The 17,081-nt window shown below is 39.8% G+C and overlaps 2 protein-coding genes across 4 annotated transcripts in view; both read right to left on the bottom strand.

The window, feature by feature from the left end:
* Positions 1–522: 522 nt before the first annotated feature.
* On the bottom strand, positions 523–4,283 carry LOC104598949 (LYR motif protein). Its single transcript, XM_010261257.3, has 2 exons — positions 3,389–4,283; positions 523–915 (listed from the first exon to the last, which is right to left on the bottom strand). Exons 1-2 carry the CDS (start codon positions 4,110–4,112, stop codon positions 836–838), a joined length of 804 nt encoding a protein of 267 aa, XP_010259559.1. The 5' UTR covers positions 4,113–4,283; the 3' UTR covers positions 523–835.
* A 1,668-nt stretch (positions 4,284–5,951) lies between these two features.
* Positions 5,952–17,081, bottom strand: part of LOC104598950 (zinc finger (CCCH type) helicase family protein) — a 47,764-nt gene continuing 36,634 nt past the window's right edge. For 2 of the 3 annotated variants that reach the window (XM_010261258.3, XM_088902238.1), the window contains 7 exons: positions 16,128–16,411; positions 15,923–16,045; positions 15,438–15,582; positions 15,087–15,355; positions 14,823–15,017; positions 7,000–7,530; positions 5,952–6,407 (listed from right to left, as the gene is read on the bottom strand). In XM_010261258.3, coding sequence (XP_010259560.1) covers positions 6,192–6,407; positions 7,000–7,530; positions 14,823–15,017; positions 15,087–15,355; positions 15,438–15,582; positions 15,923–16,045; positions 16,128–16,411 — 1,763 coding nt within the window. In that variant the 3' untranslated portion in view covers positions 5,952–6,191. The remainder of the gene's footprint in view (positions 6,408–6,999; positions 7,531–14,822; positions 15,018–15,086; positions 15,356–15,437; positions 15,583–15,922; positions 16,046–16,127; positions 16,412–17,081) is intronic. The other variant, XM_010261259.3, reaches the window with a different exon arrangement.

Raw genomic sequence — 17,081 nt, 5'->3', positions numbered from 1 at the left:
CTGGGACAGTGATCGCCAATCTAACACCCAAGTATGACCAAAGTTTTCAAATTCTTTTAGGCTGCGTTTGTTTTTGGTCTATAATAGATGTAAAAATACATCGGGTGAATCGATCCTTTTTTTACTTTTTTCTTTTATTTTTTTCAAAGCCGGTTCAAAAGAGGCCGATTTAAAACTCTTCCACTATAGGGGCATATCGGAAAGGTCCCATAACGATACGTATCTGCCGATACTTGAACCTTGCTCCTGAAAACAAACGCATGAAAATACGGATTAGAGTGGAATTTTATACCAGTCCTTATTTACACCAAAAACAAACGCAGCCTTGTCCGTGGACCTCCATTCATCATTAGCTGGTTCATTAAGAACGTGCTGCATTTGGATTCAAAGGTCAGTCTTGACTGATCGCCACACAACAGGAAAAAACAGAGAACATTTATAAGCGTGTTAACACATTTCACTCAAATGCTCCTCTCTCTCTCTCCCCACAATTATACGCCAGCGAAGAAAAAAGGATGGGAATTGAGAAACAAGTGAGAATCATATAACCCAATTGATTTTTAAAGAATACAATCAATCCATTATAAGCCAACCAAATCCAGAGAAATGGAACAAACAACAAAGGCAGTACACAAATGATACATTGCTTACTAAAAAAAAGGCTCACAAATGCTGCATTAAGGCAAGACTTAGAGAGGGCACTGTGCAGATTAATAAATATGTTCAGCACAGTGAAAATTCCAGCAACCACCGATCCTTGCTGAAGGAGTGAGCACCTGATAATACAGTGGAACCACTTTGACATGTAGATTTCATCAACTTGAATCAATCATTCTTACTGCTTCTTACGCCTGCACCTGTGATGAACTTTTTGCTCTGAGAATGTGTTTTCCCCAACCATCTCCATATCATAATCTGCATACAAAGTAGAACCAAAGTCACTATGTTATATCTGGCGTTCTAAGTACTTCCCAAGGTTAGATAAGCATTTTATTAATCAGGTATTCCAACAGCTGCACATAATCATAGTAAAATGGAAAAGACGCTTATAGGCAAACTCGAAAGGAGTTGAAAACCAAGGCTCCAACACAAAAGCAAATATGATATGTAGTCAACTTGGAAAATAGTGCACCTTTTTCTAAAGATCATTAGATTGGAATAGAAACTTCACCAAAGCTTTTGGTTCTTATAGTTAGCACTGAAGCGGTCATAGGATTGGTCCACTTCAACATAAGGTGAAGGGGGGATTAGTTTGTTCCTTGCTGCTAAATGCACCCCTCCACCACCTTACTGGAACCTATACTGCATGGCAAGGGCTTGACAAAGGCCCAATTAAAGCATTCACTTTCTTCACTTCAATATTTAAATCCATGATGTTTATATGAAACAATTCACCTGGTGTCACCTCAATGATAGCACAATAGAGGAATTCTCTCAATGCATGCCAGTATGTAATTTACTTGATTATATTATACCAGCATGGTTGTCAGGCAACTTGAATGATGTGCCACAAATCATTATCTACCAGATCCTTCTGGGCTGAAATCATATACACAATTACAATCATGGCCATGGCATGCAACAACATTGCTGGAACCATTGAGGCTATAACAGGAATCTGAAAGGATGTTGGTCTGGCAGACTGGCACTGGCGAGGCACATTTTAGGGTAAGCACCTCGCCCAGGTCCTAGGCGCAGCACTTTCAAAAGGCACACGCCTGGTGCACCTTGCACCTTGGTCCAAGCATGCGCCTTTTTGAAAATTTTACGCTTTTTTGCTTTTTTTGAACCTAGTGGCTCCCCCGACCACACCCCTCAAGGCAAGCCCAAACAAATCCATGTTAGGGTCTTAAATTCTTAATTCTCACACAAAAAATAATGATTTTATAATTTTAATTGCCTTTTAAGAAATCCAAGAACCCCCTATTTGCTAATGTTGTTCAATCATTCATCCTAATAAAATATCTTCTTAAAAGGCAGTTAAAATTATAAAATCATTAATTTTTTTGTGTGTGAGAATTAAGAATTTAAGACCCTAACATGGACTAATGTGGGCTTTCCCCAAGGGGCGTGGCACAAAGGTGACTCGTAGAAGCAGGAATGTAATATGTTTCTTGGGCGCAAATTGGCCCTTGCGCCCTTTTTGCACCTTGCGCTTTTAAAACATTGTTGGCACCATAAAAAACCAAGTCTTGCTTAACAAGCCAAAATCTTAGTTCTAGAGAGCACTCTTAGATGGGAATTTAGAATCATGAGGATCCAACTGGGTCAATTCATCGAAGATGATTGGAAAGGGACTAGGGGAGACTTTCTGGATAACCAAGAAAACAGTGCCAGATGGAAAGATCAGGAGGCAAGGGCATACAGTTGACATAGGATAGTGTAACTTCTCTTATTATACACTTCTCATGGTCTGGAAGGGGATCAACACATCAGCTATCATAATAGCTTCTCTATTCCTCCTGCTCCTCCACAAGTGATCGATCATTCTTCTTCACCACATCCTACTGGCCTCCTCCTCCCTCAATAATGATTTCCAACCATCAGAATCCTGGTCTAAAATGCCCAAAAATCATACTTAAGAGTCCAAATCAATATACAGTAACACCATTTCCATCAACTTCATTTCATCCAACTATTAAGAAACTCCATTAGAGGTATGCCTGCACGCATACCATTATGGTCTACAAATAAGTTCCCCTTGATAATTCCTTCTATTAAAGCAAAAACCAAGGATACTTAAGTGGTCTACAAATGAGTTCCCCTTGATATAATACCATTTCAAAGCCTAAGTGCCCTTTTCCCACGCAATTCCTTGAGTGGTCTACAAATGATACCTTTTATAGAAGAAAGAACACCATGGGAATTGGCTAAGCTCCAAAATGAGGTTACTACAAAAGAATTAGTAGTCAATCATAACCTAGGACTTGTAAAAAAAATCCTAACCTGGGTATCATTTTCCCCCTTCAATTACCTTCGTGGTATCATCTTCATGATCAATGAAGGACCAACTTCGTTGATATCATATCAAATTATAAACACCTCAAATAAGCATATGATAAGGTCACTTCTATGATTGTTCCCGAACAATTCCACTCCCCAAGGGCCTAAAAGCATTGAATGAATTTCTGTGAATCGTCGCCCAAATCACTAAAAAGACCAAAAAAAGAAAAAGAAGGAAATACCCAGTACAATAATGTTTAAATATCCACAGCAAGATCAGCCCCAATGATCTGAATCTAGTCTAGAAAGACTAGAATCCATCGACAAAAGGGGAGAGTTTATGATTACGCTCAACCAAGATAAATGTAACAAAGCCACAAGTAATTCAGTAAATATAAGCCAAAATCAAGAGATAAGTAGTTAGAAGAGACACTGCATGATGTACCTCCAAATCGATCACCCCAAAACAACAGCCTTCCTTCGTCCTCTTCCTCGTCGAGCTCATCGCCATAGCCGAATTCTGCATCTCCTCTATAACCTGGCTCACTCCCATAGCCAGATTCATTCCCTTGAGCATCAAAGGCCCCAATTTGCCAAGAACTAGAACCCAAATTGTCCCGCTCACCTCCCCCAGCATCCCTCCCTTCCCTCCTGGAATTCCTCGCCTCGCTAATGTCCGAATACCAATAGGCATCCCCATTCAGAAACAACTCTCCACTGGAATCCGTCCCCACCGCAACATGGAAATCAGAGCACGTGGCATAAGCTGCCGACGCTCCAACGGAGCAGCATCGGCGGGTACCGCTCTTGTCGCTGCTGCGGCCGGAGACCGATCGGGACCCTCTACGCCTCCTTTTACGGGCGATCCACCGGAAATTATCCCTCTTATGAGGCCGTGCCCCAGGCGTCCTCTCGTCTTCAAATAAACTTAGCTTGGACATGTCGAGACTGTCGATCGAAAAAGCGGTGGCTCGATCGGAGAGGCAGGGCCTCTTGCTATGAGCGCCATTGCCGGTGTTCGAGGCCGAAGAAGAGTAGGGTTTTGAATTGCAGAGATCAGACTCTAGGGTTTTGGTTAGGGTTTGCAGCTGAAAGGGTTTCCAGCTATGGAGCTGAAATGTGCAAGATTCTAAGGCATGGAGTGAATTCAGGGTGGTTTTGTGTGTCATTGTTTTAGAGATTCCGACATCATTTTAGCTTTAATGAAATTAGGGTTTGTAGCAGAGGCGCGCGAGAGAGAGAGAGAGAGATGGAGGAATGTCTCGTGGGTTTTTGAGAGGTTTCAGAGAATTCTGGAAGAAGCAGAATGCCAGCCAGACAAACAGTATACTCACCGTTTGCTTGTTCAGCTATTTGTTGCCACTAGTTTTGATATGAAATTATCAAATCCCCACTAACAAATAGTAAAATCCCCGTCGGGTCCTTGATTCCCCGGCTCCGGGGATATGAAAATTGAAGAGAATCCGTGGATCGGGCAGGAATCTGTTAAAGACATCCGGTTCGTCAAAGGAGAAACGGCAATATGAAATGGATGGCCACGATTGGCCGACCTTGTTGAGTTCTGACAGGGAGATCTGGTGTCTGGTTTGGTCTGGTCGAACTGCTTTAACAAAAGGGTAAATTTCTTAAATTATCTTTATGATTTAGCTAATTTATTAATATATCTTTATTATTTGAAAATTAACCAACACTATCCTTATTATTTTTGGCAATTGACTAAGTCTACCTTAATTGTTAGCAGCGTTAATTTTCGTTACATGTGACATTACATGACTGAATTGGATCATATTGGTCGGATAAATCGAGTTCACAAACAGCCTTACTTACAACCAAGCCCGAAAAATTGACTGAACAACAATTTGTTAGGGTTCGGGATATAACAACCGGCCGGGTGGAGGCTGTAATGGGACCGAGGCTAGGGCGTTCAATTACTCGAGGTCTAAGCTTTGTAGTGAGATTCCAGAGTCAAAATGGGCCCCTCAAGAAAGAAGAAAAAAAATGGATTCGTATCTTCTTAAGATCAAAGTCATAATGTTGCTTGCTGAAACTGAAAGTCTGGCGTCGTTGAGGTTGAGCCCATCACGTCACGCAAGAACATCATCATCAAACAATTCTTTTATACTCTTAGAAAAAGAGAGTATTTTTATTTCTTATTTCTTAATGCTTACCAATAATAGGTTGAGAACCTCTTTGTTTTCTCAGGGCCCAGCCCAGCCCAATGGCTGCCGCATATAATTCATGCACCTATAGGCTACTGCAGCTCCACTTTTTTGACTACTTTTGCATTGATGAGAAACCAATTATTGAAGAAAACTCACTTCATTGGTTATTACTATGATGATGCCGGTTGAGTAACTGGTTAAGAGTTTTTCCGGTATCATATCTTGTCCGCATCATGTTAATTATGATGCCAGAAACACATGAAATCAAGAAAGACTTTGACCAATCAAAACCTCTATGAATTTTGATGAAAACCCACCTGATAAGTTATCACTATGATGCCAGAAAGACTTTGATCAATCAGAACCCGTGAATTTTGATAAAAAACCACATAATTGATTACCACTATGATGATGCCGTTTGATTGGTTATAAATCTGTCTGGCATCATAATTAAACCCACTAAGAAAATGGATCATTTGGACCTTCTCTCCTTTAATATGAAGAGATAAATACAACCAATCCATTCTCCAAGATCATAACAAAGCCACAGAGGCTTCTTGGCCGGAGCCCGGATCTTCTCCTCAGTCCTCACCTCGCAACACGTCTCAGCTGCACATCGGGAACATCTCCCATACTTTGTGTTGTTATCCACAGGAGATGTTTCCAATACACGATGTGAGATGCGTTCTGTGAGGAGCAAATCCCAATTTTCTCGGCCAAAACCGTCCAAGTTACAGATGGGCGTGCCACAGGCACTCACAAGTGTCTGTAGAAAAAACCCCGAGCGAGCATTCAAATGAGATCTCTGTTAAGCACTTAAGCTACTCTCTTCTAGCGGCAAGGCAATTATCAAACCACCAAATGAAAGGAACTAATGAACTAAGATAGGCTTCTATTTACATTGATAGTCCTCGTGACTTTTCTATTTAATTAGCAAGAGATTCGGCTTGCCGTTTACATCACTTTGCAGTTCGGATGCTACCGATTTTCCCTGTACAACTTTACAAGTGATCGCAGTACGCTGAACTTTGAAAGTTGGAATGTGTACTGATATATGAACATTCCAGGCCAAAACTTGTCCATCTCTCATTGGCTACCGTGTAGATGCTTGTGAAATGTGGCAGCATAATCTCCAAACTGAATGTCAGTAGGTGGGTGGAGATCAAAGACGTAACAGATGGGCCTCGACACCATCATTGGTTTCTTGGTGGTGAATGTGTCGTAGAACTCCCCGAAACTTGATTCATCAAACGGGAATGACTCAGTTAGGAAGAAGAAACATTCTCTGCCCAACTTTTCCACCTGAAACAACAATGAAAACCCAACACCCATCATCACAGAAAGTTCAAAATCAGTTCAATTGATCTACAAGCTCAAGACGTATAAAACCGAGGAAGAGTGTTACCTGCGACCAGGGTCCCAGAACAACTCAATGACCCCCAGTGATTAATGAACATGCCAGTGTGTGGTGAAAAAGACAAAATATCACGTCAAACCGGTACCTGATTAACACTAGCATGTTCAAAAACCACTGGAGGGTTGTTGAGTTGTTCTGTGACCAGGGTCTCAGGTAATGTTTTCTCTGTAAATCCTATCAAGAGGCAATCTAGCAATCCCCACATCATAGAGATCATGAGACATAACTCTAGGCAGACCTATATTTTACACCATAAAATCGCTACAACACATAGGGCTTCTCGGTCAATACTTCTCACAGCCGTTTCCTTTTACTGTTTTACAATTGCTCCATAGTAGGGCCACATCTGAGGATCTAGCTTAGAAGTATCCGCCAGAAAAGCCCAGGTCTCCTTGCAATATGATTGATTACCTCAAATGGCATTAGCAAAGTGGTGGGGCCAAAACTGAACTAAAGCTCACCAACTACTAACTGTACCTGTAAATGTGAAAATCTAATGTTGTTCATGGTTAGGATCACCCGCACCCCATACAAAGTGTCTACCAAAATTCTGATGGCAAGGTTTTCAAAAAAGTTCTGTACAAGGGCACGCTGCTTTTCCAAATTCAGTCTATCATTACCATCAGCAAACTTGGCAAACCATAGGACACACTGCACTTCTCTCCACGGGACAGAATTTTCTGATGCTTTCGAAAGAATTGTCTGGTCTGGGTGACTCAGGGCCCACAATATTCTGACATCTGATAGTGAAGCAGCAAATATGGAGGTGGATGACAGACACGTGGTGGAAACCATCCTACTTGCATCATAGTGGACAGAGAGATTGGAGGAGAAATGTAAATCAGTATCATCCAATAAAAGAATGCATCCATCAGGAGCCGTGGGTAACAACCGAAGAAGCGAAGCAGCATTAACATCTTCATCTTCTGGCAGACTTGGCCCGCTAAATGATGAAACGGTTGGGCCAAGATCATGAGAAAAGAAACATGAGCTTCCATTACGACATCCCTGACCATCCACATCCATCACAGATTAGAGAAATATTATTGGCATAAATGAAATGGCAAGCAAATACGTTAAGACTAAAAAGCCATTCTCCTTTGCTTGTAAGTTTCCTTAGGTACTGTACAAACCTCTACACATGGAATGATGGAAATTTGTGTTCCTCATATATATGAGTATATGACATTCTGTGATATCCATTTGGCGGTGTATCTAGTCAAGTGGAAAAGGGCATCAACCCCTTTTGATGTTTTCCCTTTTCCCTTCTTTTTTTTGAAGAAGGCAAGGTAAGATTTTATTAGACAAAGAAACATCCCCCCCACAGATTCTGCCCAGCACTTTTATTATAAGGACCTCTAATCTATGTTTGTGTGGAATCATGGCATTCCATGGTGTTCATACAAGGTCACACACATGAATGCGCTTTGGTTTAAGGTTCAAATTTTTAATGAGAGAGAGAGAGGAAAGAGGAACAATCCCCCAGATCAAAACACATCATTTTCCATATCAAGGATCACTACTCCAGGATATGAAAAGAATAATGACTAACACTAAGCTAAATTGCAAAATGATTCAACCATAAAGGTTTGCAAATGAAAAGCACAGACAAAAATGTGCTTTCAAGTTTGTAAGAGGAATATGTAATTATGAATGTAGAGTGTTTGTAGACCCGTTAGTTGCCAGTAAATATATACAGAAGCTAGCAGGCAAAGGCACTTTGAACAACAGTAACTTGGATTAAACTCGTGAAGATATTGGAACAAGGAATAAGATAGCTCCCAATAAAATCTTAACCCAACTATATGAGGACGCTATAAAATTCCTGTCTCACTCACACTGCACTCTGTCAGTGAACATGAATTCTTAAGCTAGAAAAATAACCATGAAGATACCAGACTAGACAAAATAGGGGAAAAACTGATTATACTCAAATTTTAAATGCTTATTTCTGGATACCTAGACTAGAAAAGGATAGTTGATCCAATTCAAGTCCTTGCAGCCACTGTAGTGCAGAACATTGGAATCTTGCATGAAGTATGATTATGAAAACCCAAAGCTTTTGGCCCTCTACAGAACATTGGCCCTTTTGGCCCTCTACAGAACCAAAATTTGGAAAAGATGCCAAGCTAATGTTTGTAAAACTTGACACAGAAGGAATTGCAAGAAACTAGGAGTGCTCTGTTCATGCTTTAATCTAGCAATGCTTGAACTGCATGATCAGAAAATACAGAACACCTACAAGTGCAAGAACAACAAACTTTCCAAGGGATTTTCATCCAAAGAGAATTTCATGAAGCAAAAAGGCATCTGACAATGTGGAAGAAAGAACATCAAACAATATAAAATGTGAACTACTAGAGACAACTGAATTAATGTTTCTCCTTGTATTCTGGTTCATGTTCATTAACTACTAGAAATATGCACCTTTAAAAAGGGGATTGGTTGTTTGTCAAGAAAGATTCACCCACAATACAGTGAACTAGGACAACGTTTCATCAGTCAGGTCAATAAATGCTAACGTGAAGTGTAGGAATAGGTGCATTTAAACCTTCCTGCATACTCCAAAAAAAATAATAAAAAGTCCAGGAAAAAGTAGGTGGAGGCACTAAGTTCTTATGATCTCATTGTTTCCTTTCCTTTCTTTTTCTTTTTCTTTTTCTTTTATTGGAGGGGAGGACAGTGTTGAAGATTAATCAGTTTTATGATGTTTTTCTGAGTAGATGCTTTATGTTAGTTGTTAGATAGGAGGTGGGGACCACAGTAGTTATGTAAGTCCAAATTTTATTATGTTTTTGAGTGTTATCTATGCTGTTTTATGTTTTGCCGCCCTATAAGGGCATAGTTGTCTTTGTACTGTTCTATCATTTTTAGTATAAATAATAAGTGAAGGGGGCGGCCAGATTATTGCTCTCTTTTCTTTCCAACTTCTCCTTCTCTCTTCAAGAAACTAGTTTTCTTTCATATTTTTTAATTCAGCAGATTTCTACTTGGTATCAGAGCATCGGCTAGGGTTTCTTGAAGCATTCTCATGTAACCCTAGATCAGCCGACTACATGAAGTAGTAAAGGGCTGATCGATCTTCTATAGATTGCCCAGTTCATGGATTTTTGGTGGGATCTAGTCACCAGGAAGGTAATCTACTGTTCAACATCAAAATCAGGAAGAGCTGGAGTACGACGAAGAGTCCCAGAAAAGTTGGACTCTTTGTTTTTTATCTAATCTTAAGCGCCCAGGCATTGTTAGTTTTCTTTTGATTTTCTGAATAGGGCAGTTTGGTTTATGGAATTTTCTCAGCCTCCCAGAGTGATTGATTCACTCTTCTCTCTGTTGGGAGGTGTGGGAAGGAGAGAGATTTCTCTCCATATAGGGTTTTCTTCTTCCGGAAGGGTTGGTTTTTGTGTGTGTGATATTAAATTATTTTTTGAAAGACTCCAATCTATTTTTTTCTTACTGTTGAACTGTTTGAAATAAGATGGAGAGTTGGAATACCGAATTGAAATCTACTGGTACTGTGGGATTGGATGTTGGAGGTAGTAGTGTTATTTTTGAGTTTGGGATCATTACTATAGTAAAACTTGATGGTACAAATTATTTGGAGTGGGCACAATCAGCTAAGATGGCTATTGGTGCCCGTGGAAATTTAGGGTATCTCACTAGGAGGAGAAGAAACCTGATACAGACTCTTCTCGATGGGTGCAGGAGAATTACGTGGTAATGTCCTGGCTGTGTAATTCTATATTAATCTCATATTGCAAAAAATTTCCTATGGGCTAATACTACTAAGGAGATTTGGGATGGAGTGACCGAAACCTACTCTCAGAAGCAAAATGAAGCCAGAGCCTATTAGTTAAGAAATTAGGTGATAAGTATGAAACAGGGAGAAAAACCTCTTACTGTGTATTTCTCCATGCTGAAAACCCTATGGCAAGAAATAGATCACTTAGAAACTGTGGTATGGGAAAGTGTAAATGATGCAGCAACCTATCACAGACTGGTAGAGAGGAATAGAGTTTTCAAGTTCTTGGCAGGGATGAACCCTGAATTTGACATTCCTAAGCAGCATATTCTTTCTAGGGAGCATGTGACACTCTCTCAAGCCTATGCCTTTGTCTCTGGAAAGGAGAGTAGGAGGAATGTAATGTTGAGACAGCCTGGGATTGACCAGTCGGCTATGGTTGGTACAACAAAACCTAAGCCGAATGGAGACAGGGGGAGTAGTGAGATTAGAAGGGAAGATAAGAAGGACTTAGTGTGTGATTATTGCAAGAAGCCTAAGCATACCAGGGACACTTATTGGAAGCTTCGTCCAAATCTTATGCCTGCTCGGATAAGAAATAAGAAGGGAAATGCAAATGTAGCTACTAATGGAGACTCTTCAGCCCCTCTTTCCCAAACTGATTGGGAATCCATTGTAGTAGCAGCAGTGAAAATAGAATCAGAGAGGTTTGGATAGCTTATGAGTAAGAAAGATTAACCTAGCTCTATCCTTCCAGATGGACAGCAGAATGTAGGAGCCAACTACACCACTTCCTTTGTACATACAGGTAGTTCATATGCAACTACAAATCTTGCATCCACTTCAGGTAAGGAGGGACCCCCCTGGATTATAGACTCAGGAGCATCTGAGCACATGACTAATGCCCCTACCCTTATCAGTTCCTATCAGTTGTGCTCTGGTAGAGACAGAGTCTCTACAGTAGATGGTTCATATATGCCCATTGCTGGAAAGGGGATAGTTAGAGTGACCAATGATATAACTCTGTCTTCTGTTTCACATGTCCCTAGACTTCATACCAACCTACTGTCTATTATTTTTTTGACAAAAAACTTGAATTGTTCCGTGACCTTTCTTCCTGGTAATCGTGTTTTGCAAGATTTGGAGTCAAAGAAGATGATTGGGAGTGGTCGTGAGGTGAATGGAGTCTACCTTCTGGATGAGATTCCGAGACATCAGGGCCATCATGTTAGCAGCAACAGTAGTAGTGGGTTAGAGTCATTGAACCAGATTATGCTTTGGCACAATCGCTTGGGACATCTTTCCTTTAGTTCTTTGAAATGCCTTTTCCCAAAGTTGTTTGAGTCTGTTCAGTTATCTACTTTCGAGTGTGAGAGTTGTCAGTTAATAAAGCATTGTAGACAGTCTTTTAAACCAAGTAATAAAAGAAGTACTACTTTTAATATTGTTCACATTGATGTATGGGGGCCAAATCATATCCCTTCCATGGAAGGATTCCGTCACTTTCTCTTGTTTGTAGATGATTATACACGATATTCTTGGATATATTTGATGAAATCACGTGATGAGGTTCCTAACTTAGTACGACAGTTCCACCAGATGGTTCTCGCACAATTTGTAGTGAGAATTAAGGCTTTTAGATCAGATAATGCCAAAGAGTACTCTGAGAAGGACCTAACCACGTATCTCTTAGAACATGGTGTAGTTCATCAGAGCAGTTGTGCATATACACCACAACAGAATGAAGTTGCCAAGAGGAAAAACAAACACATTGTGGAGGTGGCAAGGAGTCTTATGGTGTGTGCTTCAATTCCTGTCCAGTTTTGGGGAGATGCAGTTCTTACAGCTGTGCATTTGATTAACTGTGTTCCTTCACAGACTTTGGGGTTTAAGGTGCCATTTAGTCTTCTTTTTCCAAATGGGGAGATATTTCATATACCTCTGAGGGTTTTTGGCTGTATTTCCTTTGTTCACATTCTTGGCCCTCATCGCAAAAAATTGGATCATAAGGCCAAGAAATGTGTTTTTCTTGGGTATGCTCAGAACCAAAAGGGGTATTATTGTTGTTATGACCCAGTGTCAAGGAGATGATTTGTCACTATGGATGTTACCGTCTTTGAATCCACCTTCTTCTTCTCGAGTGGTTCTCCTCAGGTGGAGAGTTTTGGGGAGGAGAACTCACAATTTGTTCCTCTTCCTGTTTCTTTGGTCCCTCACCTCTATTAGTTCAGCCAGCACCTGCACCTCCGGTTTCATTACCTGAGCCACTACGGGTAGCCTCACAGAAATATCAGTGCCAAAAGATGATGGTTGACTCCACACATCCTCAACCCACACCACTCTCTATCAGTCCTTCTGAAACTCCAAATTCGGCAGATACGTTTCCAGGTATTCCTCTTAAGCCTGAGCCTGTTATGTTTTCTAATGATAATATTCCTGTCCCAAACCCCATTGTTGCAACTGATCCCACTGACCTTGATCTTCCCATTGCATTTCGTAAGGGGAAGAGAAAGTGTAAAGCCCACTGCATTTCACACTATCTTTCCTTCAGTGCCTTATCACCCTCCTACTATGCTTTTCTTTCTTCCTTGGATTCTGTGTCTATACCCAGGAATGTAACCGAGGCTCTCTCCAAACCTGAGTGGAAAACAACCATGCAAGATGAGATGGATGCTTTGGTCAAAAACCAAACTTGGGAAATAGTTGATCTCACCCCAAACAAGGAGACAGTCGGATGTAGATGGGTATTCACAGTGAAGTATAAGGCCGATGGCAAGATAGAGAGGTACAAGTTAAGGTTAGTAGCAAAAGGGTATACTCAGACCTATGGTGTTGATTATCTGCAAACCTTTGCACCAGTAGCTAAGATGAGTTCAGTTTGTATCCTATTATCTCTAGCAACCACCTATTCATGGCCCTTGTTCCAGCTTGATGTTAAAAAAGCCTTCCTCAATGGTGATTTACAGGAGAAAGTATATATGGACATTCCAGCAAGCTTTTATGAAAATGTTGGTAAAGGAAAGGTGTGCAGACTCAGAAAATCTCTGTATGGACTGAAACAATCACCTAGGGCTTGGTTTGATCATTTCAAAGGGGCACTCATCCATTTTGGATACACAGACACAATCTGATCACACCCTCTTTGTGAAGAGGAGAGATGTTTTGGTGTCAATTCTGATTGTGATTGATGATCTAAAAAAATCATTGCAACAAGAATTTGACATCAAAGATCTTGGTGAGCTCAAATACTTCTTGGGGATTGAAGTTGCAAGATCCAAGCATGGGATCTTTATTTCACAGAGAAAGTATGTACTTGACCTACTGCGGGAGACTGGGAAGCTAGGGACCAAACCAGTAGACACTCCTATTGATCCAAATCACAGAATTAATGGTATGGATGGTGAATTGGTAAAGGATGTAGGGAGATAATCAAAGAATAGTGGGCCGACTGCTATATTTATGTATGACACGACCAGATATTTCTTATGATGTCAGTGTTGAGTCAATACATGCATGCACCTCAGGTTCAACACCGGGAAGCTATTGAGAGAATACTTGCATATCTGAAAAAGCACCCTGGCAAAGGCATTCTTTTCTCAAATCATGAGAATTTGAAGCCAGAATCTAATACAGATGCAGACTGGGCAGAATGCTTAAATGACAGGAGGTCTACATCAGGAGTGTGTACCTTTGTAGGTGGAAACTTGATCTCCCGGAAGAGTAAGAAGCAAGTGGTTGTGGCAAGGTCAAGTGCAAAGGCTGAGTATAGATCCATGGCCCACGGTGTCTCAGAACTTCTTTGGGTTAGATCTCTTTTGAGTGAAATTGGGGTGAAAGCAGAGGAACCTATGATGTTATACTGTGACAATCAGGCTGTAATCAATATTTTCCACAATCCATTTCAGCATGATAGGGCAAAACACATTGAAGTTGATAGACACTTTATAAGAGAAAGGGTAACAAACAGAGAAGTTTGTTTGCCTTATGTCCTCTTCAGAGTTGCAGCTAGCTGATGTTCTCACTAAAGGGGTGGCAAAGAACAAGCTTGAACATGATCTACGCAAGTTGGGAATGTGTGACATTTACTCCCAACTTGAGGGGGAGTGTTGAAGATTAATCAGTTTTATGATGTTTTTCTGAGTAGATGTTTTATGTTAGTTGTTAGATAGGAGGTGGGGACCACAATAGTTATGTGAGTCCAAATTTTATTATGTTTTTGAGTGTTATATATGCTGTTTTATGTTTTGCCACCCTATAAGGGCATAGTTGTCTTTGTATTGTTCTATTATTTTTAGTATAAACAATAAGTGAAGGGGGCAGCCAGATTATTGCTCTCTTTTCTTTTTAACTTATCTTCTTCTCCTTCTCTCTTCAAGAAACTACTTTTCTTTCATATTTTTTAATTCAGAAAATTTCTACTCACAGGAAGATGCCCAATCTGACTAATCAGTTTAGATATCCAATCCAAACCTAAAAAACAGTAAAGGTTTTGTGTTGTTCATGGTTGAAAAACCCATTAGAATGAAAAGCACAAAGAAATTGAAGCCAAGCAAGTAAATACCTGAAAAGAAAAGAAAAACTTGCATACAGGTCTTTTGGCTTGAAGAGAATGGGAGAAGCTACAATTGTTGCCTTTATTGCAAGATCCATTTATGAAGAAAATGCACATAGCAGCCTCATTTGGGATATGAGCGCCCATGTCATTTTCACATTTATGTTGATATCCAGATGTTTCTTCTGTATATTGAACTCTTATCTGCCAACAAAACAAGGAGAAGATCATTCTTCATGGTGAAGAAACTACACAAGGCACATGACATAATACCTCTTTGATAATATCGACCAACTTTGCCGCCAGAATATTGGCTCGAAAGTGTTCAGGACCAACATATGGTACAGAAAGACAGTTCCTAAATTCAGTAGTTGGGTCAAGGTCTTCATCATCCGTCACAAGTGCATCTACATTAGTAGCTTGCTGAGATTGAAGGAGACAAGTATGTTCAAATTCGTAAGGATCATAATAAGAAGGTAGTCCATCTGACGTGACCAGAAATTTGGGCCGAAAACGGTGTAGAGCATTTAGTATATCATCATCTGCACAGAAAGACAGGAGGAAGTTATACAAAGAGCTTACATCTGAAAAATTTTCTGTAATACATTGTAAAGGAAGTTATACATATTTCTGAAACATGATGAAGTGATGATTGCACAAGATTGTGGAAAGAACACCATTCATCTTCAAGCTTTGAGAGAAGTATCCCTTTAGATTTTGGCTCATCAAAATTTACAAGTTGTTTCAGCCTTTCAAGACGATGCTTATCCTTCAAAGAATAAAGATATTTGTTACCAAATTAATTAATTGATCTAATTGAGATCAAATTAATTCTTTAGTCTAGCTGACATCTTCAAACCTAGAAGATTGTAAATAAGATTTTTTTTCATGACTTGCAGGCTTGTAGCAGCCATCTAACCTTTTCCTTCTCTTGCATTAGAATTGAAGAATATGAACGAAGAAAAACATTATAGTAGGTGTCCCATGTAAAATTCAAATTTGATTTTGGGGGAGGGGGGGGTGGTATTTCATCCTGTAAGTCAATCTCTTCTCAGAAAGAGATTATAAGGTGCATGTTGCTTATATTAAAGTGGATATTAAAAGACTACCTTGAAGACACGTTGCCAAAACTGAAATGCACAGAAGTTTCCCATGAATAACAATTCCTTTTTGCCAGTAGCAACTGCATTCTCATTATTTCCATCAAAGTAGTTTTCTATGTACTCTGAAAACTGATTAATAGAAACAAGGATTGCATGATTATCCATTTGCATATACAAATTGAAATGTGAAAATACTGAATAGATAATATACCAAAATTTCCTGTCCAAAAGGATGGAGAATGGGCAGAGGCTGTGTGTCCATTAAAACACCAATCAAAATGCCTTCACGGAGCAGTCCAATGTCTCCAAACTTGAATATAAGCATAGAAGCATCAAAAGACAAAGAGAGACTGGCAAGCAGTCGTCCATAAAATGTCGGTTCATACCGCCCTCTATGAGTGGCAAGTTTTTCCAATGCACGGATGTGAACAAGCGAACTTAATGCATCTTCAATAACATCAAGATCTGGTGGATCTAGAGCCTTCTGCAACAAGACTAATATCAAAACTTCCCCAATTAGGACCATCATTGTTTTCTTTGGTATCATAGAAGATAAAAAATAGAAATTAAAACTTTATTCATGTATGATATGAACTAGTCTGGGGAAAAAAAGTAAAGACTTTCCAGTTTCTTCTCTTGACTGTCAATGGCATCCTGACAACCTCAGAAAATTATTTTGAAAAATAACAGTCATAATAAAGAATGTAAATCTTCCTATATTTTATGGTACATGGAGACTTTGATAAAGCTAGCTCATTAGTCAAGGCACAAAATTAAATCCCTAGTAAAAAAATAAACTATAGAAGCACCATGAGGGAGATTAAAGCAATGACAAGAAACCTTTTTTCTTATTGTTAGTACTTAGCAATGACAAGATTTAAACATTACATATTCATGGGTTCACAGATCAGCAAAATCAAATGGCTTTGTTGATACCTTGACCAAGGAGGGTGACAACAAGAATCAGTTGTCTGGGGAGGCTGTTTGATGGTGTACAAATAGGAGAAGGATACATGGTTAAACTTCCATAAAAAGTAAAGAAAAAAGGCCTAGTCACAGTAGCCACCTGATAGGAAACGATCAGCACCCTTGAAGACTTATTCTAGAAAGAAGGCCTTACAACAGGTCCTAATATGACATAGTGATGGTACTTGGGATTTGGACT

This window comes from Nelumbo nucifera, chromosome 3 (assembly GCF_055504915.1).
Source record: "Nelumbo nucifera cultivar China Antique chromosome 3, China Antique-T2T, whole genome shotgun sequence".
Lineage (NCBI taxonomy): Eukaryota > Viridiplantae > Streptophyta > Magnoliopsida > Proteales > Nelumbonaceae > Nelumbo > Nelumbo nucifera.
The sequence above is the reverse complement of the archived record's forward strand: the minus strand, read 5'-3'. Positions and strand labels throughout refer to the sequence as shown.